At 41.1% G+C, this 23,707-nt stretch overlaps 1 protein-coding gene across 2 annotated transcripts in view; it reads left to right on the top strand.

Annotated features, from left to right (window-relative positions):
• Positions 1–23,707, top strand: part of CRIM1 (cysteine rich transmembrane BMP regulator 1) — a 945,688-nt gene that overhangs the window by 875,892 nt on the left and 46,089 nt on the right. For both annotated transcript variants that reach the window (XM_040350800.1, XM_040350799.1), the window contains one exon: positions 4,985–5,206. In XM_040350800.1, the coding sequence (XP_040206734.1) occupies positions 4,985–5,206 (222 nt within the window). The remainder of the gene's footprint in view (positions 1–4,984; positions 5,207–23,707) is intronic.

The raw sequence follows: 23,707 nt of genomic DNA, 5'->3' as shown, positions 1-23,707 counted from the left end.
AATTATCACTAAATCCTATATCCTTTAATGAACTCCAAGAAAGGGCTTTTACAATAAGTACAAAAATGTTATTATGTTACAGCTTCTCAGGCCCCGTACACACGGCCGAGGAACTCGGCGGCTCCATCGAGCCAAAACTGTACAGACGACATAGTTTCTCGGCAGAATCCGGGTTTTGACCGAGTTTCTCTGTGAATTCTGCCGAGAAACTCTGTCGTGTGTACGGGGCCTCAGACCTTAGATGTGAAGACTGCCATCCTAGGACAGGATATGTAGAACTACAGAACACTTTCACCTATCCTTATTACCATAACATTGGGGATGGGGGAGTGCTATAGTCTACAGAGAAAACTAGGAATAATGAGTGTACAGTAGCTTACTAGTTTTCTGGCATAATCAACAGGTATTTATTTGTTTTGTACAGATATACTGTAAGATAATGCTTTCAAAGGTATATTTTAATAGACCAGATTACAAAACACCATCCACCTTATTTTCAACAAGGGAAGAACTTGCATCCCCATGTGCAGCCTTTGTTATGGTACAAGTAATTCCATATATATACAAAGATTAATTTAACACTGCTACTAATGTTTTAGGCCAGGTCAGTTTCTATATGGGAGTGTCATTTAAAATTACTTTGAATTTACTTTGATCTTACTGGATGCATGTTTACCGTCTAATAGGTGCATACAGGAAGTGTTTTGCACGATATAAGCTTCACACCCATTTTGTTTAACTGTTTTCTTATGGTTATTTTTACAGTTTTTGCTCCACTTTTGATTTACCTTTGTTTTAAAGCACATTCTCAAGTATGGACAAGGCTTATCTTATGAAGTAGGGTAATAAGAACAGAAAAATTAATTTGTATGTTATAGTATTACATCGTTAATACAATATAGTTCAGAATGCACTGTCTTGTGTCTAAAAGCACAGAAATATCTGTTATAACCCTTTTGCAATGCATTATTCTGAGCTTCCCTCTGGAATAAGCACAGATGTGCTCCAACCAGTGTATACATTGTAACTAAATTTGTACCAAATACATAAAGAACCTGGGTGAGAGCCTAAGGAAGAAAGGCTAACCCCAGGAAAGAGGTTACTTTTGGCAAATAATGGGCTATACTCAGTTTATACAAATATGCAAATAATTTATTAAAGTACTACAAAACATCTGTAAAAATTGGTCTGCTAAATTTAGTAGACAACGTGGCAGAGCAAATGTAGGGAATGGTATGCTTCCGCGTTAGCGGTATAGCTAAAAAGACTCACGAGATACACTTAAACCTATCTTAGGGTGCAATATTTAGGCTGGCCGCTAGGTGGCGCTTCCATTGCGGTGGGCGTAGAATATGTAAATCACTAGATACGCCTATTCATGAACGTACGCCCATCCGACGCAGTACAGATACGCCGTTTACGTAACGCATTATCAGGCCTAAAGATATTCCATCAAATAGTTGGAATAGTAATGTTAAAGTATGGCCAGCCGTTCCCGCTAAGAAATTCGAAAATTTTACGTCGTTTGCGTAAGTCGTCCGTGAATAGGGATTTATGTAATTTACGTCCATGTCGAAACCAATAGGCCCGTGCGGCGTACGTTGACGCAATGTACACTGGGATATGTAGGCGGACGGCGCATGCGCCGTTCCAAAAAAACGTCAATCACGTCAGGTCAATCCCCATTAACATTAAACAAGCACCCTTCGGCTAAATTTGAATCAGGCGCCATTACGCCCGCCCGATTTACGCTACGCCTCCGTAACTTAGCAGGCAAGTACTTTGTGAATCATGTACTTGCCTCGCTAACTTACGGCGGCGTAGTGTAAACACGATACGCTATGCCCCTGCAAGGTTAGGACGCCCTACCTGAATCTAGCTATATGTGTGCAAACTGTATTGAGACAATCATTAACTTTTGTCCATAAGCAGTACATCTTAGTCCATTGCATTTTTCTGCTCAGTTTCTGGTGTATCAATCTGTTTTTCTGATCACAGCCAAAGGATACATGAAGAAACAGATGCTGATGTTCTGTATGTTTTCAGGAAATTACGCCAAATTTACAATGTCCTTGATATACACAGTCTGATACATCAACAGCATAAAGAAGTATACATTTTTTTACACACTGTAACATCCTTTGTTGGCGCCCTATTAAATATTCAGTAGGAAATCTGTTAGTTCATTGAAACAAACAGCTGTACAGTTTGGTACTTAAAGTTTACGAATTTACACTGCAATTACCAGTGAAAATGCGTCAATGCAGAGCAACTTTGGAAATTCAGTGGTCTTACCTCTTTTATACCTCATATGTTTAATGTTGGTAAGTTTATATATTGTAAAATTTTACTGTAAAGAGAAATATTTAATTATATATTATATTTATACTGCAAGTTATTGTGCAATTGCTAATACAGCATGCAGCAATTTACATTTATAGAGGGGAAAAAAGGCACTGTCAGACCCTAATTTACTGAGTTTACTGGTATATGGGATTTTTTTTTAGTGCATACATGAAATGGGGCAAGAAGTTCTTACTTCTGAGTGCTAGCTCCCCTGATAGGCAGTACAATCATCCAGTATAGCTAGCCACTACTAGTTCAAAGAGAGGACAGGCTTACCTTATAATTCAATGGGTGAAAACCTACCTAGCATGCTCAAATGATATTCCTTGTTTCTAATCAAAGCCTTTCTGTTTTCTCTGTTTAAAATATTGTTTGCAGTGAGAACTTTGTTAAAAAGCTTATTTAATTGGGCAAAAAGAAATGGGCAATAGCAGCAATCCATTGTAGAATGTTTTGGGTTATCGTACAGTATATAATAATGCCAATAGCTACACACATCCAGCTCAAAATGGCATGACACCCCAGGGACAGGATGAAGGGAAATAATAGCAATACTTTGGCATATAAGGCCCAGTCTTTTAAAATAATAAAAAACACAGTCAGTCAATCAGGCAGGCATTCACATTCCTTTGCTGTGTAAATCTAATAATGAAAAAAATGAAAGTAATTACAATGGTAAGGTATGCACCTGGACTCTATTAGCTTAGGCCACATCCTATATAGCCTATTGAAAATGTCAGCCATTATGTGATTGTGAGGGAATTACATTTACAATGCCTTGAAAAAGTATTCATACCCCTTGAAATGTTCCATATTTTATCATGTTACAACCAAAAAGCTCTGCCAGATTGGATGGAGAGCATCTGTGTACAGCAATTTGATTTGATCTAAACTATTCAGTTGTAGTTTTTTTTTGTATGTTTAGGGTCATTGTCCTGCTGGAAGAGAACCTCCACTCCGGTCTCAAGTCTTTTGCAGACTCTGACAGTTTTTTTTCTAACTGCCCTGTATTTGGCTCCATACATTTTTCATTAACTCTGATCATCTTCCCTGTCCCTGCTGAGGAAAAGCATCCCTACAACATGATGCTGCCACCACCATGTTTCACGGTGGAAATGGTGTGTTTAGGGTGATGTGCAATGTTAGTTTTCAAAAAGTTAAATTGTTTTCTGTGTCCCCCACATGGCTTCTCGCAAACTGAAAATTGGACTTCTTATGGCTTTCTTTCAACAATGGCTTTCTTCTTGCCACTCTTCCATAAAGACCAGATTTGTGGAGTGCATAACTAATAGTTGTCCTGTGGACTGATTCTTTCCACCTGAGGTGTGGCTCGCTGCAGCTCCTCCCAGAGTTACCATCGGCCTCTTGGCTGCTTTTCTGATTAATGCTCTCCTTGCCCGACCTGTCAGTTTAGGTGGACGGCCATGTCTTGGTGGGTTTGCAATTTTGCCATACTTTTTCCATTTTTGGATGATGAATTGAACAGTGCTCTGTGAGATGATAGGAGGTGGGGAAGGGGGGTAACAACCCCCCGGGACTTTAACAGTGTTCAGGGTGTTTACTTCAGTGTTTTGTGAGATGTTCAAAGCTTGGGATATTTTTTTTTATAACCTACCCCTGCTTTAAACTTTTTTAGAACTTTATCCTTTTGACCTGTCTGGTGTGTTTCTTGGCCTTCATGATGCAGTTTGTTCACTAAGGTTCTTTAACAAACCTCTGAGGGCTTCACAGACCAGCTGTATTTATACGGATATTGCATCTTACACAGGTGGACTCTATTTACTAATTAGGTGACTTCTGAAGGCAATTGGTTCCACTAGATTTTAGTTAGGGGTATCAAAGTAAAGGGGGCTGAATACAAATGCACACCACACTTTTCAGATATTTATTTGTAAAACATTTTGAAAAACCATTCATCATTTTCCTTCCACTTCACAATTATGTGCTACTTTGTGATGGTTTACTACAGCTCCATAAAATACATTATTATGTTTTTGGTTGTAACATGACAAAATTTGGAAACTTTCAAGTGGTATGAATACTTTAAGGTACTGTATGTTACATTGTGGAGAATGCAGTAGGGGTGACACTTGGTGACAAAGTAGGGAAAGAAGCAGGAAGACTAGAGTGAAAAATCTTACCAGTGACTGACATTCTTGGGCATTTTCTACACTCTAAACCACTGTTTTATTTGCAGGTAAATGGCTATTTAAAAAAATATATCTAAAAATAGTAGGGCATAATGAGTGTGGTATGGAAACTATTATTTTGACCAAGACCTTTTCATGTCTACATAAATATTTGAAAATAAGTGTTAATATATAGTAACCTAGTGGAAAGCCAGTAAGAGGCTGAATTATTGCAAAGGCATTTCTGAATTAACCACACAGCAATTCATGTTCTCAGAGCTGTCTTTGTTTTGGATGGGAAGGTCACTTTCAAGTGTGCCTTTTTTTAAATGGAACATTCAAATGCATTTTCCACCTTTTAAACTAACCTGTGTTGGAGAGGCAGTAGGCCGGCAATAGATGGTGCCAGCGGAAAATACACTTTGTACCTGATATCCATTTTCTTTGCCCAGTTCAGGATATCTGAGCTGACACTTTCTGCCGCTAAATGTTTACATTCACTCTTCCAGATGAATCTTTACAGCCCTCGGTGCCCAGCAACGAGAGCCTGCCCAGCTACTGCAAAAATGAAGAGGGAGACATTTTCCTAGCAGCAGAGTCTTGGAAGCCCAATGTTTGCACAAGCTGTGTCTGCATGGATGGAAAGATAAGCTGCTACACAGAAACCTGTCCACCTGCTACCTGTGCAAGGCCGGTCTTGAGGAAGGGTCAGTGCTGTCCATACTGCATAGGTGAGACATTATACCATTACTACTTTAAGGATATGTGAATGTGGAAACAAAAATGTATGCATTTATTGTGAGACTGTAATCCAAAATTTATTTGTCTGTTTATTTTGAAAGTCAAATATTTGTGTTGAAATTTGCAACTGTGTGCTGCATATAACCTACAAGTTACTTTATTTATTTTTTGCTAAGTTGATATAAAGGAATAATGTTACCAAATGTCTGCTTGTTTTTTAAAGCAGAGGTTCACACAAAAAGTGAACCTCCGCTTTTTGGATCCCTCTCCCCCTCCGGTGTCACATTTGGCACCTTTTAGGGGGGAGGTGGTGCAGATATCTGTCTGAGACAGCTATTTGCACCACTTCCGGGTTCTGACTCCCGCGGGAGTCCAGCCTTGTCATGTCACCCCCCCCCCCCACTGTCTTCTGGGAAATACTGTTCCCAGGAGAGAGCGGGGACCAGTGACGGCGATTCTAGCGCATGTGCAGTAGGGAATCGGGCAGTGAAGCCACAAGGCTTCACTGCCTGATTCACTCACCGAGGATGGCGGCGAAAGCACCCGAGGACCGAGCAATTGCTCAGCCTCGTCTACTGACATCGCGGGCACGCTGGACAGGTAAGTGTCCATTTTTTAAAAGTCAGCAGCTGCAGTATTTGTAGCTGCTGGCTTTAAAAAAAAAAAAAAAACAGGTGGACCTCCGCGTTAAAGCCACTCATGTGGTGGTCACCTTTTAGAAGCCTCATTCCTTTATGGTAATAAAAGTATAAATAAAATAAAAAAAGCTGAATCCAGAAGCAAAGTCACTGGATATTCTATAGAAGAGTGAAAGGCCATAGTACTGAACAGACAAAACATGTTGTTAAGGTCAAGTCACAGCCCAAGTCAGCAATATATACTAAATTTAAAGTACCCTTGACATACACATTCTTAGAGGAACATTTCCAAGTACAAGAATGTATATATGTAATGCATCTTCAATGTTTGGCACAGATTATAAAACGCATGAACACATCTATGTACAAGAAAATTCCATCCCATTTCTTTGCAGGCAGCTTTCAGCATCCTCATTTATTGCTGGATGAGCAATAGAAAACTCTATCCTCTGTATTAAAACCCTTTCAGTGTGTAAGATCCTTAGCATATAATTGATCTTATTTTTAGGTCATTTATTTAATCATTAAAAGCAGAGATTTCAAAGTAAGGATGTTCAGTTGCAGGCTTTACCAAAGAGACATAATATAGGTCTTGGTATGATGACACCTTAAGGGCCCTTTCACACTGGTGCGTTTTTGCCGTAAACCTAGCGCTATTAAACCGCTCCAAAAACGCCTTTCTCCATCGAAATGAATTGAAAAACGCTATTTTAACGCTCCGCTATAGGCGTTTCCAGTGTGAAAGGGCTCTAAGAGTTCCCTTCACTGGAACTAAGGGGCCAAGCCCAGCTTCCAAAAACAACCCCACACTATAACCCCCCCCCCCCCCCCCAAATGATTTTGCAGTGCATAAAGAAAGGTCCACAAAGACATGAATAAGCAGGTTTGGGGGGAGGAACTTGACTGGCCTTCAAAGTGTCCTGGTCTCAACCCGGTAGAACACCTTTGGGATGCATTAGAGCGGAGACTGCGGGCCAGGCATTTTTGTCCACATCAGTGCCTGACCTCACAAATGCGGTTCTAGAAAAATGGTCAAACATTCCCATAGCCACACTCCTAAACCTTGTGGAAAGCCTTCCCAGAAGCGTTGAAGCTGTTATAGCTGCAAAGTGTGAGCCAACTCAATATTGAACCCTATTAATGAAAACTGAGATGCCATTAAAGTTCATGTGCATGTAAAGGCAGGCATCTCAATACTTTTGGTAATATATTGTATGTGTAAATAGATAAATACATTACACCCAAAGGCAGAAGAAATAAATATAATAAAACACCAGGTATGTGCATTAACTAATTGAGATGATGTACTAGGGTAAAAAAAGCTTTCTATAAAACAATCTATTATTACTAAATAAGCAAAATAAATAAATCTATTGATGCAGATGATTATAACTCTAGACGTCATGTCAAAACAGCAATGAGTAGTAAAATTAATCCAAGCATGCAGTGTAAACTAATGGGCTCAGAATGGATACTAAACATAGAATGTAGAAAATATACTGTATACAGTAGGTGACCGCGACATTGTGTCAATCTCGCTCCCTTTCTCGGCGAGATTGACCACCTACGAGCCCTATCGCGGGAGCCAGCCCCGAGCTGGCTTGCCGCGATGGAGACAAAGTTGTCATAGAAGCGACGGGAGATCCGATTTGGATTCCCGCCAATTCTAGCTGCGGCATTTGGTATGCATCCTGAGAGGGAGAACTCCACGCCAAATTTTAAATAAAAAACCGACATGGGTTCCCCCCCAGGAGCATACCAGGCCCTTAGGTCTGGTATGGGTTGTAAAGAGACCCCCACTACGCCGAAAAACCGACGTAGGGGGTCCCCCTACAATGCATACCAGACCCGTATCCAAAGCACGCTACCCGGCCTGCCAGGAAAGGAGTGGGGACTAGCGAGCGCCCCCCCCCCTCCTGAGCCGTACCAGGCTGCATGCCCTCAACATGGGGGGGTTGGGTGCTCTGGGGCAGGGGGGGCGCACTGTGGGGCCCCCCCACCCCAGAGCACCCTGTCCCCATGTTGATAAAGACAGGGCCTCTTCCAGACAACCCTGGCCGTTGGTTGTCGGGGTCTGCGGGCGGGGGGCTTATCGGAATCTGGGAGCCCCCTCAAATAAGGGGGCCCCCAGATACCGGCCCCCCACCCTAAGTGAATGAATATGGGGTACATCGTATCCCTACCCATTCATTCACCTGGAGGCAAAGTGTAAAAGTAAATAAACACGACACGGTTTTTAAAATAATTTATTAGTCTGCTCCGGGGCCCCCCTGTCTTCTTTAGCTCTTTTACCAGGGGGGGGCTTCTTCTTCACCGCCGTCTGGTTCTCTTTCGCTCTCCGGGGGTCTTCTCCGCTCTCCGGGGGGTCTTCTCCGCTCTCGGGGGGTCTTCTATCTTCTATGCTCTCCGCTGTTGACTCGGCACACCCCGGTTCTTCTCCCGCTCTCCGGTGCCTTCTCCTTCAGGGCTGGCCGCCGCTATCTTCGTGTGTTAGCTCAATTACTAGCAGGCGGCCAGCCCGCTCTTCTGTGACGTCTTCTTCTTCTCTTCTTCTGCCTTCTCCCGATGTTGACACGACGCCTCTTCTCGCTGCAATGACGGGTGCGCGGTTTGCATCCGATTTATATAGGCCTCTTTTATGATGTCACAGTCCCATCATGCTCTGGTACCTACCCACGTGTCAACATCGGGAGAAGGCAGAAGAAAAGAAGAGAAGAAGAAGACGTCACAGAAGAGCGGGCTGGCCGCCTGCTAGTAATTGAGCTAACACACGAAGATAGCGGTGGCCAGCCCTGAAGGAGAAGGCACCTGAGAGCGGGAGAAGAACCGGGGCTGCGCCGAGTCAACAGCGGAGAAGATAGAAGAAGACCCCCCGAGAGTGGAGAAGATAGAAGAAGACCCCCGGAGAGCGGAGAAGACCCCCCGGAGAGCAGAAGAGAACCAGACGGCGGTGAAGAAGACCCCCCCTGGTAAAAGAGCTAAAGAAGACCGGGGGGCCCCCGGAGCAAACTAATAAATTATTTTAAAAACCCTGTGTCGTGTTTATTTACTTTTACACTTTGCCTCCAGGTGAATGGGTAGGGTTACGATGTACCCCATATTCATTAACTTAGGGTGGGGGGCCGGTATCTGGGGGCCCCCTTATTTGAGGGGGCTCCCAGATTCCGATAAGCCCCCCGCCCGCAGACCCCGACAACCAACGGCCAGGGTTGTCGGGAAGAGGCCCTTATCAACATGGGGACAGGGTGCTCTGAGGTGGGGGGGCCCCGCAGTGCGCCCCCTGCCCCAGAGAACCCAACCCCCCCATGTTGAGGGCATGCGGCCTGGTACGGCTCAGGAGGGGGGGCGCTCGCTCATCCCCACTCCTTTCCTGGCCGGCCAGGTAGCGTGCTTTGGATACGGGTCTGGTATGGATTGTAGGGGGACCCCCTACGTCGGTTTTTCGGCGTAATGGGGGTCTCTTTACAACTCATACCAGACCTAAGGGCCTGGTATGCTCCTGGGGAGTGAACCCATGTCGGTTTTTTATTTAAAATTTGGCGTGGAGTTCTCCCTCTCAGGAATGCATACCAAATGCCGCAGCTAGAATTGGCTTGAATCCAAGTCGGATCTCCCGTCGCTTCTTTGACGCGCTCGCTGGAATGTGCTTTGTCTATTCCAGCGAGTGCGAGATATCGGCACCATGTCGCCGAGAATCAGCGCGATGCTGTCGTGCTAGAAACACATTCTCGGCAACATGTACTGTATATCCATAGTGCTAATGCATTACCGATATCACAAGAAATCATATTGATAAATGTATTAATGGTGGAAAGACTGTAAAGTGTCCCAAATGTAAGTAAAAGGGGGGAATACAATTTAAGCCCCCCTTGCCTCATGGTATTGTGGCAGCGGGGTTTGCTATTTTCCCCTCAGATCAGAAATGGAGGGAAAGGTTCCCATTGGATCCTGGTCAGCTGGAGATAGGGGTAGCTGTAGGGGTTGCTAGCTTATTATTGGGCAACCTCCTCAAAGCCTAAAAAGTGTGGGAAGCTTTCCCATTGGACCTTGGCTTGCCGAGATGGTCAGGTGACCACTGTATCTGGGCAGCTAAGGGGTTTTCTTTGAGGGATTTTAAAATAAAAAGGTGGATGCAGAGCCCTGAAGGCTCAGTCGCCACAGTAGCATCCAGCTGTGGTGTTCCCTCCAACCCTCCCTTTGTCGCAGGTTTTCAACTTTATTATGCGGCCAGTGTCACCTGAAAAGGGGCACCGTTTTTGTATATAAGTTAAAGTTATGTATGTTCTGTGGGGAGTTTCCCTTTATTTTGATGATACAGCTTGAGCTGTAATTGCTGAACTGTTAAAAAAATTTAAATATGAGATCTGGGGTCAAAAAGACCTCAGGTTTCATATTTACACTAAAATGCAATATAAAAAAAAAAGTCATTTGAATTGTTTTTTTTAAATGTCCCTTTGAGAGCTATGGGCGGCAGCAGGGGGGGCCTCTCCCACCACCGATTAAAAGTGATCTTGCGGTGAATCCGCTGCAGAGACCACTTTTGTCTGAACCCGGACCGCTCACTGAAGAAGAGGATACTGGGGTTATGGCAGCCAGCTGCTGCCATAACAACGATATCCATCTTTAAAGTGCTGAAGTGTATTGTCGTGAGCCAGTTTGAAAGTGGTTAATAGGATCCATTCTACCAGCTACGAATCAAAAGCCGTTACCAGGAACTTTTGGTGAAAGCTTAACCAGTGTACTGGGAGCTTGCAGTGAGCATACTCTCAGCACACAACCTCAGACAGCTATAAATGTATATGTGTGCCAGCTGCGCGATGAAGGCCACTTTTCTTGCTGCTTCATATATGCGTTACTTGGTTAGCAAGAAAAAAGGACCATTCACTAACTTGAATTGTCGGAGGTAAAATAAATATTTCTTAAATTTTTTGAAATATACAGTTCCAGGACTTCCAGGCTAATATCTCATGTTTGGCGAGGGTATATATTGTTTTCATTGAAATCATAGGGCTCAATAGGACAGTCATTTGGCTTATGAAGTGGACAAGTTGCTGCCTTTTTACAGAGATTTTATTTAAATAAGCATAGCAAGAGGTTAGACATTTTCAGGGAAATTGAATTAAATATCAAGGCCAATGTCTTAAAATCTAACGAGCAGCAGGACAATATATGCTTTATTTATTTTTTTCATTCAATTTGATAAAAATATAAACACATGAGTCCATTAACACTTTAGGTAGAACAACGATGACCAATTACTGAGAAGAATAGACCATTCTGATGCTGTATACAACACTGACACCTGCCTTTTACCCAGTTTTGCTTAAAGTGGTTGTAAACTCTTACATATAGCCAGTCAAGTGACTATACTCAGGTATTAGACAGAGATCAAACAAATAGTCCTACATCAATTATACCTGTTTATCTGCGGTAATTTTCAATCTCTGTATTTGCGGACAATATTTAACTGAACAGGGCAATAACTTCTCTGCAGGATGTGGAAACAGTTGGTGGTCCCCAAACCATACAAAAGGTGGCATAACTTGCCCATGAACACTTGCTGGGAGGCCATTTGGGTTTTAAGAAAACCACTGAAAGAGGGTTACACAGGTTTTAAGGCCCAGGGGTTGCGGGTGTGTGTGCCCGCCACAAGCTCCATGAGTCTGACCGTGGGCCCCACGGACTTGATGTTCGCCAGGAGTCCCGCGATCATCTTACAGGGAGGAAGAACAGGGAAATGCTAATGTAAACAAGCATTTCCCCGTTCTGCCTAGTGACGGGACAGTGATCACCGCTGTAAACGGGAGCAGTGATCAGTGTCGTGTCACATGTAGCCCCGCCCCCACACATTTAGAACACATCCATAGGTCACACTTAACCCCTTCAGCACCCCCTACAGGTTAACCTCTTCACTGCCAGTCACATTTAAACAGTAATCAGTGCATTTTTATAGCACTGATCGCTGTATAAATGTGAATGGTCCCAAAAGTGTCCGATGTGTCCGCCATAATGTCGCAGTCACGATCTCCGCCATTACTATTAAAAAAAATATATTAATAAAAATGCCATACAACTATCTCCTATTTTGTAGATGCTATAACTTTTTCGCAAACCAATCAATAAACGATTATTGCAATTTTTTTTTTTTTTACCAAAAATATGTAGAATAAGTATCAGCCTAAACTGAGGAAAAAAAATGTTTTATATATCTTTTTGGGGGATTTTTATTATAGCAAAAAGTAAAAAATATTGCCTTTTTTTTAAATTGTCACTCTATTTTTGTTTATAGTGCAAAAAAGTAAAAACCCGGAGGTGATCAGATACCACCAAAAGAAAGCTCTATTTGTGGGGAAAAAAGGATGTCAATTTTGTTTGGGAGCCACGTTGCACGACCGCGCAATTGTCAGTTAAAGCGACGCAGTGCCGAATCGCAAAAAGTGCTCTGGTCTTTGGCCAGCCAAATGTTCGGGGGCTGAAGTGGTTAAAGCCCAAGAAGCCCAACAAAGAATATACAACAGGGGGGCCCGACTCTGTGTTTTCTCACCTGGTTACAGGGTCCTGGTCTTGGCTCCCACTGTTGAAATTAAGTTGTTGGCTAAGTGGCGGTGTCCCTTTTGAAGTAGTTGAAAGAGTTGGGGAGGTGAATTACAAGGTATATCAACTGTGTAAAAGAAAGCCTAAGTAGATATGCCATGTGAACATGTTAAAGCCCTGGAAGGAAAGGCTGGTATTAGCTGCAAACTTTGCGCCTGTAGCTCCTGGGAGTACGGAGTCCCCTCTGGTCCATGAAGTTACCATTCCAGACACACTGTCTTGTTCCCTAAAACAGGTAGCAGGTACAAAGCTCCCTGGGATAAGCAGTCTCAGGCACAGATACCAAATCCACAAAGTAGTGACAAAACAGTGCAGTGTTTATTTGTGATATTTATAAGTCTATATACAGGTGATGCATGGTGTCTCAGGAAACAATCAGGAAAAATAATAGCAAAACAAAATACAGGCCCTAACAGGCTGAGCAAGCCTACAGCTTGTCGGCTTCCACTTATACAACTTGTTAGCTTTTACCAACCTCTTGCTCTCACAGACAGGAGTTGTCTAATTTCCCAGGCCGAGAACACTGGTGTCTGTCTCAGGTGAGAATAAATTGGCCTGAGGGAGAGGACCAAGGTTCAAACTGGATCGTGCATAAGAGATCCCTGAGTTCAGAAAATTTTCAGAAATTTTAAAAAAAAAATTACAAAAAGTTATGTGTAATAAAATGGAATAACACAGTGAACAAGTATTGAACACGCTAACTGAAATGTATTTGATACTTCGTACAAAATCCTTTGTTGGTAATAATGATCACTTCAAGACACCTCCTGTATGGAGAAAGTAGTTGCATGCATTGATGTGTTTTTGGCCCATTCTTCCGCACAAATAGTCTTCAAATCTCAAATGTTCTGTGGACACCTTCTATGAACTCTAAAATAGAGTTCTTTTCATAGATTTTCTTTGTCATCCTCTACATCCTGGCATTGCACAATACTATCCACCTAACATTGCAAATTGCTTCAAAGGAGAATTGAAGAGAGATGAACACAGCAGTTTTTTACTGTTGCCTCATTGTTAGTTGAAGTGCTGGGGCAAGTTCTAGACCAGGTTGTATTGTTCAGTTGCAGTGTAGAGGGTAGGACAGGCTATGTTGTTTGGCTGGGGTACGTAGTTAACAGGAATAGCTAAACAAAATTCCAAATCATTTGGTAGGTAAAATTGCGCAGTTGTTTCACAACAGTATATTTGGCGGTTTATGTAAAGATGAATAGCTGTTTGATGCTACATACCAGGCCAGTGTTATGCAGTAACTTCTGTATATTCTGACATCTCTCTTTAGAAGTCATTATGTTTCCTTTCATTCCTATCATTTAATTAAATATTTAGACAACCTTACACATAGACTTAAAGCAGAAGTTCAGTCAAATACTAACTATACCTCAACCTGCTACCAGCCCCATTCTAAGCCTATTCTATGTAGTTTCAATGTGGGGGGCAGTTGAGAACGGAAGCCCCATAGTAAGCGTATGGGTGACATCACTGATCAGGCAGTACAGCTGCTTTTGGCGATCTCTCCTCTTCATTATTTTTATTTTTTTCATTTGGATAGAGTGGTAATGGTTTAGAACTGTCTGTATTCCCATTGGAGAGATTCCTTCAAATTGTCCTAATCACAGATGTCACTGGGACTTAAAAAGTGATGGTTAACCCAAAATTTGGAGTTGCTGCCAAAACAGGAATAGAAGGAAAAACATCAGTTTAACCCTCCCCTACTATATTTAGGATTAAACAAAATGTCTTTTTAGGTATATACCTTTAATTTCCCTCCCTATAATTGTACAGTATGTAAAGCCATGTTATTGAACAAAAGCATTTGAGTTTGCTACATTAAGTTCTGGGGTATAATGCACCAGTAAATCCACAATGATTAATATCTTTCATTCCTACACACAGCTTGGTATAATTGTACTTTCTGTGCAGAGTTGGCATTACAAGCAGGGAAAAAAACTTTTTAGTGTCCTAACTACCGATTGATTGATGAAGTATGTCATGGGTAGCTTTACTTTTAGCTTGCAGTAGTGGTGATAAATTGCTTCTGATCTAAACAACCTTACAGCAAAACTAGAGCCGAAATATATATTTTGGTGTATTTTAGAAAAGGAGGCATTCCTCTATTCTGTCAGAAAGTCGTTTTGAATGTGCAGCCAGCAGCTGTGGCTTCCAACTGCTGACAGTCAAAACAAGGATTTGGTCACAATCATGCCCCCTTTCCTTATGTCCCATTTGCTTAGAAAAATGTGGTAAATAATTAAAAAAATATATATGAATGTGTAAAAAGTGTAATAGCCCAGAGCAAACAATCAGTATTCATGTTCATTGAATCCAACTAGAGAACAAGATCTTCCTATCAAAAAATCTAGTTGCAGCCCAGTTGATCTTTGTACATCATCATATTTCCTTTTTGCACTTTTCAAGTGAATAAGGCTAAACATTTTTGAAACAAAGTGCTGTGAATTAAATAAAAATAAGAGCGAGCAATGTGTAGCTATCGCAACTCAAATTAAATTTTCTGCACATATCTGGTGGGACTATGAAGAACGAACATGGTCACCCTCTAACTTGAAGTCAGATCACAGCAGCAAAAAAAAAAATGAATTTAAGAGGTTGAGAGCAATAGAATGTACTTTTTTTTTTCTTATTTACTTTTATTTTTTAAACCATAGCTTGGTGTCACTATACTGTAAAATAGATTAGTAAAAGATGCATTCTTAGTGGTTGCTACATGATTTTATGAAAATTTGTAATTATTGATCAAACTATTTTTTTTTTCCGCATTTTACATCTTAAAAATAGAATGTATGGCAGTATTGTTTTTTTTTGGTTTGCAAACCATTATTCAAATTCCTGACCCAAAGTTTCACCTGTAATTAAAATTTAAAATTTTAATTACTTTACTGTTGTCTCCATAATCTGCTTACTGGGTAATACTTTAGGAAGCTAAGGCTTTGCACAATATAATAGTATAAAAACATAATACTTAATTTCAGTTTTCATTGTACAACCTAGTTTGCAAAATAGGATTATAGTATTACACTGCAATTGCATGTTCTCAGTCCTAAAATATGGGTTTTGAAAATTGTGCGTGTGTGTGTATATATATAAATATTTAAATGTATTTGGTTTCTATGAACCATAGAATGCAGTTGTAAAAAAAGATTAATACATTTAGGATTACTTGCACTCATGACATTTCCTGGCTAAAATAAAATGGTTCTAAAGGCCGAAATATATCTCGATACTTTATATTCTTAAGGTAAAAAACCTTCTGTGTCCAGCTCCTCCACAAGCCCCCTAACACTTATGCCCAAAGTCGATCCAGCGCTGTGCCCAAAAGCTGCTCTCTTCCCTACTCTCTTCTTTCTCACAGGGCAGATTGATAGCAGTGGGAGCCATTGGCTGCTATCAATCAAATCCTGTGATGAGGAGGCAGGTCCGAGCCACGCTGTCTGTGTCCATGGACACAGACATTGCAGCTTGGGATTAAGCCCACAGGAGTGCCACATTTGAATGCAGCTTCCTGGCACACCTAAAAGAGGAGGAACCAGGAGCGCTAGTGGGGGACCCTAGAAGAGGAGAATTGGGGGTGCTCTGTGCAAAACAATTGCATAGAGCAAATTAGCAAAACATATTTATTAAAAAAAAAAAATACCTTTACAAACATTTTACATTTGCACACTGCATAGATTAAGATATGACCAGATCTAATTTGTATTCCTTTGATATACAGATGCATATTGGTCTGCTGTGAGCACAGTCTTTGCCCTTCATAACCCTGTAATCCTAGGGGAAGATTTACCTCACAAACTGCTTCTTTCTCACAGTTCTGCACATAATTTATTTTTCTCACCATTATGCTAGGCAGTCATGCCATGATTGCCCTTGTGGAGTCTACATTGGAAAACAAATGCCAAATCCTGCAGAGAAACGTGACAACAGAGCATCTGCAAGACTTATTGGCAGGGGATACTGGAAGAAAGGAGGGAGATATAAAGAGTCAAGGTTATTAAAACATGCTAGATGATTTTTGCTCTTGGCTTAAAGCTGAAAGATCAGTTTTGGGTGCACTCATCCTTTAATAACTTCTAACACGTATGGAAATCTTTGCAGTTTGCCAGTATTAATTGTGAATAGAATGTCCACGGTATCATTTACTTTGTAGTTGTAATAAATGGTGTGTCTCTCATAAGATGAAAACGAAAGCACCTTACTCTCATTTGAAACCTTGTAATTACATGTAATCAGCTATCTTAGGACACATCACTGCTTATCCTGCAATTATGTCAGCTTTTCCATTGTAAATCTTAAGATGTATGTAATATTGACTAAAACAGTCTATGAAGAAAATAACTAAAACTACTCTTGGGTAAATTTCATGTTTCCCAAGAAATTAGATTTACTGGCGTGTAAGCATTTTATACAAGGATTCAGCCAAGGAACTTTATAGTTTGTGTAGTAAACTGTATGTGTGTTTTGTGTGTGGTATTAACCCACGTGTGCATATGGTTGTGCTCAAAAGTTTGCATACCCTGTCAGAATTCAAAAAAATTTGGCATTGATATTGAAAAGATGACTGATCATGCCAAAAAACTCTTTTATTTAACCACTTCCCGAATGCCCACCGTTGTATGGTACTTCTGCATGAATTGCTGTAGCTGTGCGGAGGGTGCTTTAAGGAATATATAGGGCCCACCTGCTGTGTGACGTAGGAGCCAATGCGCGTGGCTGCGATGGTCGCCGGCTACCTGCGATTGCTTCTGAGAAGGACAGAACGAAAATCTGTGAATGTAAACAGACAGATCTGCGTTCTGTTAGGGGAGTAGAGACAGATCGTCTGCTTCTAGTACTTAGGAGAAACAGCAGTACACTGAGCTTCCCAGTGAATGTCCATGCAACGGGAGGGAGAGCATACTCAGTTCCCAGGATAGCTAGAGAACTGACCATGGTGTGCTCTCCTTATTGTGGTCAGTTTTTAATAGGAAAGCATGGGGACTAGCAGGAGCACCAGATATTTCACACAAAAAAAGCAATACAAAGAGAACAGAATACTTTCCCATACAAGTACATTGTACAGCAGGCACATGTAAGGAATATGAAGTGTTGGGGTAATAAATGTTTTAAGTTTCTTTGGCCGACCACTTCGTCTGCGGTCAGCAATGTTGCCCTGTTTTTTTGTGCTTCTTCAAAAGCTCTTCAACGGCACATCTTGAACCCCGAGTCTGCTTTGAAATCTTTGCCTGGGAGAAACCATGCTTATGCAGTTTAACTAACTGTTCCTTTGCTCTGTCTTGCCAGTGTGTATGATCTGTGACATGAAACGGCCTTCTACAACCTCACCTTAGCAGCAGAGTTTGGCTGTTCCCCACCCATTTTTAAGCCTCCTTTTTCAACGTACATTTGAAATTGATCATTAGCCCCTGCTTGGTATAATTGAGCATACACCTGACTCTAATCCTACAAAATCCCTGACTTTGTGCAAGTGTACAAGTGTAGGAATTGATGCTTGTTTGAAGTCAAGGGGTAGTCGCACCAAATATTGACTTTATTTAGATTTTTCTTCTGTTCGCTCACTTTGCTTTTTTTAAATTGATAAAAATAAGGAATGACATTTTTGGAAAGTGTTCGCACTTTACAACATTTCTTCACACCTGCCTAAAATGTTAGCACAGTGCTGTGTGTGTGTGTGTGTGTGTGTGTATATATATATATATATATATATATATATATATATACACACAGAGAGAGTTTCTGTTCCCTTTGTCTGTGTGTGGCCTAACCATTGCATATAACAAGGGCCACCAAAGGATCCAACCTAACAGCAACAACCTGGACACCGCCGCCCATTCTGGGCCAAAGCATCACCCCTAGCTCCAAAGTCTAGGAGTCATTTTTGACACCTTCATGACAATGGACGCACAAATAGGGTCAGTAGTCAGCGGATCGCACCATTTGTTGCGCCTACTACGCAGACTTATTCCATTTATCCCCAAAGAAGACGTAGCAGTCGTGGTGGGAACAATCGTGAATTCCAGACTGGACTATGCAAATGCCCTTTACCTCGGGCTCCCAAAGTACCAAATCGCTCGTCTGCAAGTCGTTCAGAATACGGCCGCCAGACTTGTGACTGGGAAGAGGACATGGGAATCAATCTCACCTTCGCTGAGAACCCTTCACTGGTTGCCAGTAAAAGACAGAATTGTATTTAAAGCACTCTGCCTGACACATAAGTGCATCCATGGGAAGGCGCCGCAATATCTTTGCGACAAGATAGAACCTCACAATTCTAATCGCGTTCTGCAATCCACTGACCAAAATCTGGTCAAGGTGCCAAAAACCAAATACAAGTCCAAAGGAGAAAGAAGGTTTGCTTTTCAAGGTCCGAGACTATGGAACGCTTTACCAACCAGCGTTCGGTTGGAGGAAAACCACCTGACTTTCAGAAGACGGATCAAAACTCTGCTCTTTTGATGTCATGAGACACGAAACATCAAGCGCCCAGAGGCGATTCAGTTTGCATGTGCCGCGCTATATAAGTTTTTCATTCATTCATTCATTCAACAGTATTTTGCAAAAGTAAGTGCACCCCTCCCATTTTTCATGGGACAACACTGAATAAATGACACTTTGCTACAATGTAAAGTAGTGAGTGTACAGCTTGTATAACAGTGTAAATGTTCTGTCCCCTCAAAATAACTCAACACACAGCCATTATGTATTGCCAGCGGTTTAGACATTAATGGCTGTGTGTTGTAATTTTGAGGGGACAGCAAATTAATACTGTTATACAAGTTGTACACTCACTACTTTACATTGTAGCAAAGTGTAATTTCTTCAGCGTTGTCACATGAAAAGATATAATAAAATATTTACAAAAATGTGAGGGGGTGTACTCACTTTCGTGAGATACTGTACAATTTGCACAAAGCCTTTACGTTCCACACATTGTACAGTTATCTATCTAAATCTCATGCTGTTATTTCTGAACTACGCAGCAAAATGTTGGCAAGATTAGAAATACTTTATAAGCCACTGTTACTGCATACTGTTTAAATAGGAGGAGTAGTTTGTCTTTACAAAAGAATGCCCTTGGCAAAGTTTTTGCTTCCAAGTCAGTCCATTACCATCATTTACAGCTAATGTTTATAGAGATACCCAGGATTCGGCAACATCTATGCTGACCAGGAAATAGTTTTATTGCCCTCATCACTTTAACAGTCAAACCAAAAGTGTCAGCTTATCCTTTCCTTTTTAGATCTGAACCGACCGTAACTGACATGCTGGGAGAACATTTCCCACTCCGGGTTAAATAATCATTTTACTCAGCATTGTAAATGTGCAGAATATTTCTATAGGCCTATTGTCTAACAGAATAAATTTAATGTTTTATCTAATAACATTCATTTGAAATAAAATTGCCAGATCTGAAAGGTGGTTGTGGAAAATTCCAATTTTCTTTTGTTTCAGTTTGCATGTAATGTATCAGCCGTGATAATGGGTGATCAAGTAATTGGTGGTTCAGGCGTTTTAGTGAAAAGTTTTTTTTAAATTGGGGGTTAGTTTTATTGTAGGGCCCTATTCACACTTGGCGATTTGGAATCACGGGTGGAATTACTGCTATTCTGCCCGTGATTCTAATCGTATGACAATTTCTGAAAAATGCACAATGTGCGCCTTTAAAAATTGCCAGAAGCTTGTTGCCCAAAAAGGAACAGGAGTAGTGTATAGGCTAGTTTCTGCTACGCAACGTGTGAATATGGGCCTAAGGGTTAACATTACAGATTCATTCTGGTAAAATTATATATAAACTCTTTTGGTAAAATCGCATATGTTAGCGTAACCTAATGTTGTTATTTTCAATATTTTTAAATATCTGGTGATATTGCCATAAAGATCCTTCTTCAGGCGATTTGTATAATATGGTGACAGCACCCCTGTCTCATAATTCTGCTCCTTCATTGCCACCTTTGCTATTTCAACATGTATTATGCAGTCATAGTCCATTATTGTCACCAACGCTTGCTCTGAGAAATTGCATGCAGTCCTTGCTAAAGTGCATGTATGTAGGCATAAAGTGTTGGCACACACAACAAAGCATGAAAAAAGAACTGAAAACAAGAATTACATTTGTTCAAAGAAAATAGAAATTGTTAAAGATATTTTTTTTTTCAGCAAAATAAAGGCTCATATAGATGGGTCTTTGTGTCAAATGTTACATTTGAATACAACACTTTTTGAACACCAGTTCAAATGCAAAACACTGTGTTTCACAAAAAAGATTGCATTTGACATTGCATTGCCTGCAGTCCAAATCCATTTCAATAGGACCCTCTGTGTCCAAAAAATGGAACCCAGAGCAGGTTAAACACAGCCTCTTAACTGTTATCTACTCAATTAAAGTCAATAAGAATCTGCAAACCTTCATTTTAATGTGCATTTCTAGCACAGAAAAAGAATGCCTGTCTTCAAAAGCCCTGAATGTCAATCAGTTAGGGTTTACATCTACTTTAAAGATTAGATTTGGGCTTTAACTGATGTGGTTAAAGAATATTTTAGGGGTTAATTTCATGTTTAGGATTACCCTTTCTGTTACTTTTTGGTGCAGTTTCTTTCAGATGTTACATTTCTTGATGCAATAGATCACTTTCTGGTACATGGATGAGCCCTGTATTGCGGAAAAGCAATATTTATACCATCAGCCTTTATTTTGGCAATAGAAAACCCAGTGCTTGCTGTGGAAGTATTAGTTTTGGGGAGTTTGAAATTCTGAACAGCAGTAAATATTATACTCTATATTTTCTGAAAGCAGACACCCTATAGAATAAAATAGTGGTAGAACTGAGGTCTCCCCCGCCATACTGACCATGGGACCACCATTGGGCACGATGAGCACGGGAAACATGACAGTAAAGTGCTGGGGAGATGGGGGTGGGGACACATATAAGGGTGTGTGGAAGTGATCCATCAGATTGCTTCCATCTGACAGCCAACAGTTGGCTTATCAGATATACACACACTTCCGGCGGTGGCAGCCCACCAGGATTTGTGTAAACCCCCCCCCCCACCACCATCATTAGTATTCCATTTGTTTGCGTGACATTTTTCCCATTGCTTCTGGGTGATTAGCAGGAAGGCAAGATCAGCAAAGGGACATTTTGCTGACTCATTACACCACAACACACAGTAGCGCATTGGGGTGTTACTCAATGTGAATGGTAACAGACTGCAGTAGGCACAATACTGCAATGAGCATCACAGCACAGCCTTGGAAAATGTGTGCCCATCTGTTTGTAGTCTCCTCTCTGTTTTAGTAATTTTCTTTGATTGCATTTAGTTCTTTACCTGCTTTTGTTTATATTTTTCTGCATAGTTACATACATACTAAGCTGTCCATAAAAAGTGATAGTGACAGCAGTTGGGATAAACTCTAATACAATATTGCAAAAATACAAACATTTTCAGAACATTTAAATGTCGAAAGATTTTGTTTGCTTTTAACATTTAATTTTGGAATTAATAGACCTTACTGAATGAAAACCACATACATTGTTACAAAATGTGTTCATTAGAGAAAACATTTCCATCCTGCTCCTTCAAATTTTCTCTTCCCTGTGGTCAAAAACTAATGTTGATTTGATCTATTAGGCTGGGTTCATAACTATTGCGAATTGGATCTGCATCCAATTACAATGTCAGGAGTCTGTGAATGGCTCTCTATGAAGCTGGTTAACACATCTCCGGAGCGTCTTTGGTGCGAATTGCACAGGAGTCCTATGCATCTTCTGGTCTGTTTCAGGTCTGAACTAACCCCAAAATTCAGACTGAAATCGGGCCTAAAACAGTGAACAGGGACACACCAGACCTCTGCCTAATGATTAGAAAAATGAAAAAACTTTCTTGGAACATTTATTTCCTAAGAATTCTTATTCAGAATTCTACCCATCTATGGCCAGCCTAAATCTGTAGACCTTATGCACACAGGCTGATTGGCCAGTACAGCTGACAAAATAGGCTGTTAAAATCAAATGAAACTCTAAAATATGCAGCTGCTGTTTGCTGCTCCAAGAGATATGCACACACAGGGCCATATGCCACAAAATAGTTGGTCAGAATTTGAGGCATACGTCCCCGTAAATAAAAATTACTTGGAACACTACATATTTCCGCCTGTCATTAGCTTTGACAGGTTGATGGCAGAAGTCTGTATACTGCACCTCCCAGGAGCCAAAATATGCCTATTTTTTCAGTCTGGTGCCAAACTGCCACTGTGCATGAGGCCTTATGGTTTGTCTCCATTGCTCGCAGTGGAAAGCTGTTCTTCATATAATGTGAAGAAAATATAAATGTTAATACCATAATAACCACTTTAAGACCGGGCCTATTTTTCAAACGTGTTGTTTACAAGTTAAAATCTATATATATATTTTTTCTAGAAAATTGCTTAGCACCCCCAAACATTTTGTGTATGTGTGTGTGTATATATATATAATTACACACTGCTCGAAAAAATTAAAGGAACACTTTGACAACATCAGATCTCAACGGGCAAAAATCTCATGCTGGATATCTATGCTGATATGGACTGGGTAATGTGTTGGGAATGAAAGGATGGTACATTATTTGATGGAAAATAAAATTATCCACCTACATAGGGCTGAATTCAAAGACACCCTAAAAATCAAAGTGAAACCATTATGCAGCAAGCTAGTCTATTTTTCTGAAATTTTATTGCAACCACTCAAAATGGTCCTCAGTAGTTTGTATGGCCCCCAAGTGCTTGTATGCATGCCTGACAACATCAGGGCATGCTCCTAATGAGACGACGGATGGTGTCCTAGTGTATTTCTTCCCAGATTTGGGCCAGAGCATCAGTGAGCTCCTGAACAGACTGAGATGCAAAATGGCGGCACCGGATGGACCAAAACATAATGTCCCAGAGGTGTTCTTTTGGATTTAGGTCAGGTGAACTTCGGGGGCATTCAATGGTATCAATTTCTTCATCCTCCATGAACTGGCTGCATGCTCTCGCCACATAAGGCCGGGCATTGTCGTGCACCAGGAGGAACCCAGGACCCACTGCACCAGTGTAGGGTCTGACAATGCTTCCAAGGATTTCATCCCGATACCTAATGGCAGTCAGGGTGCCAATGTGTAGATTGTAGAGGTCTGTGCATCCCTCCATGGATATGCCTCCCCAGACCATCACAGACCCACCACAAAACTGGTCATGCTAATCGATGTTACAGGCAGCATAAAGTTCTCCGC

This window comes from Rana temporaria, chromosome 4 (assembly GCF_905171775.1).
Source record: "Rana temporaria chromosome 4, aRanTem1.1, whole genome shotgun sequence".
Classification (NCBI taxonomy): domain Eukaryota; kingdom Metazoa; phylum Chordata; class Amphibia; order Anura; family Ranidae; genus Rana; species Rana temporaria.
Note: the sequence above shows the minus strand (reverse complement) of the source record. Positions and strands in the feature narration are given on the sequence as shown.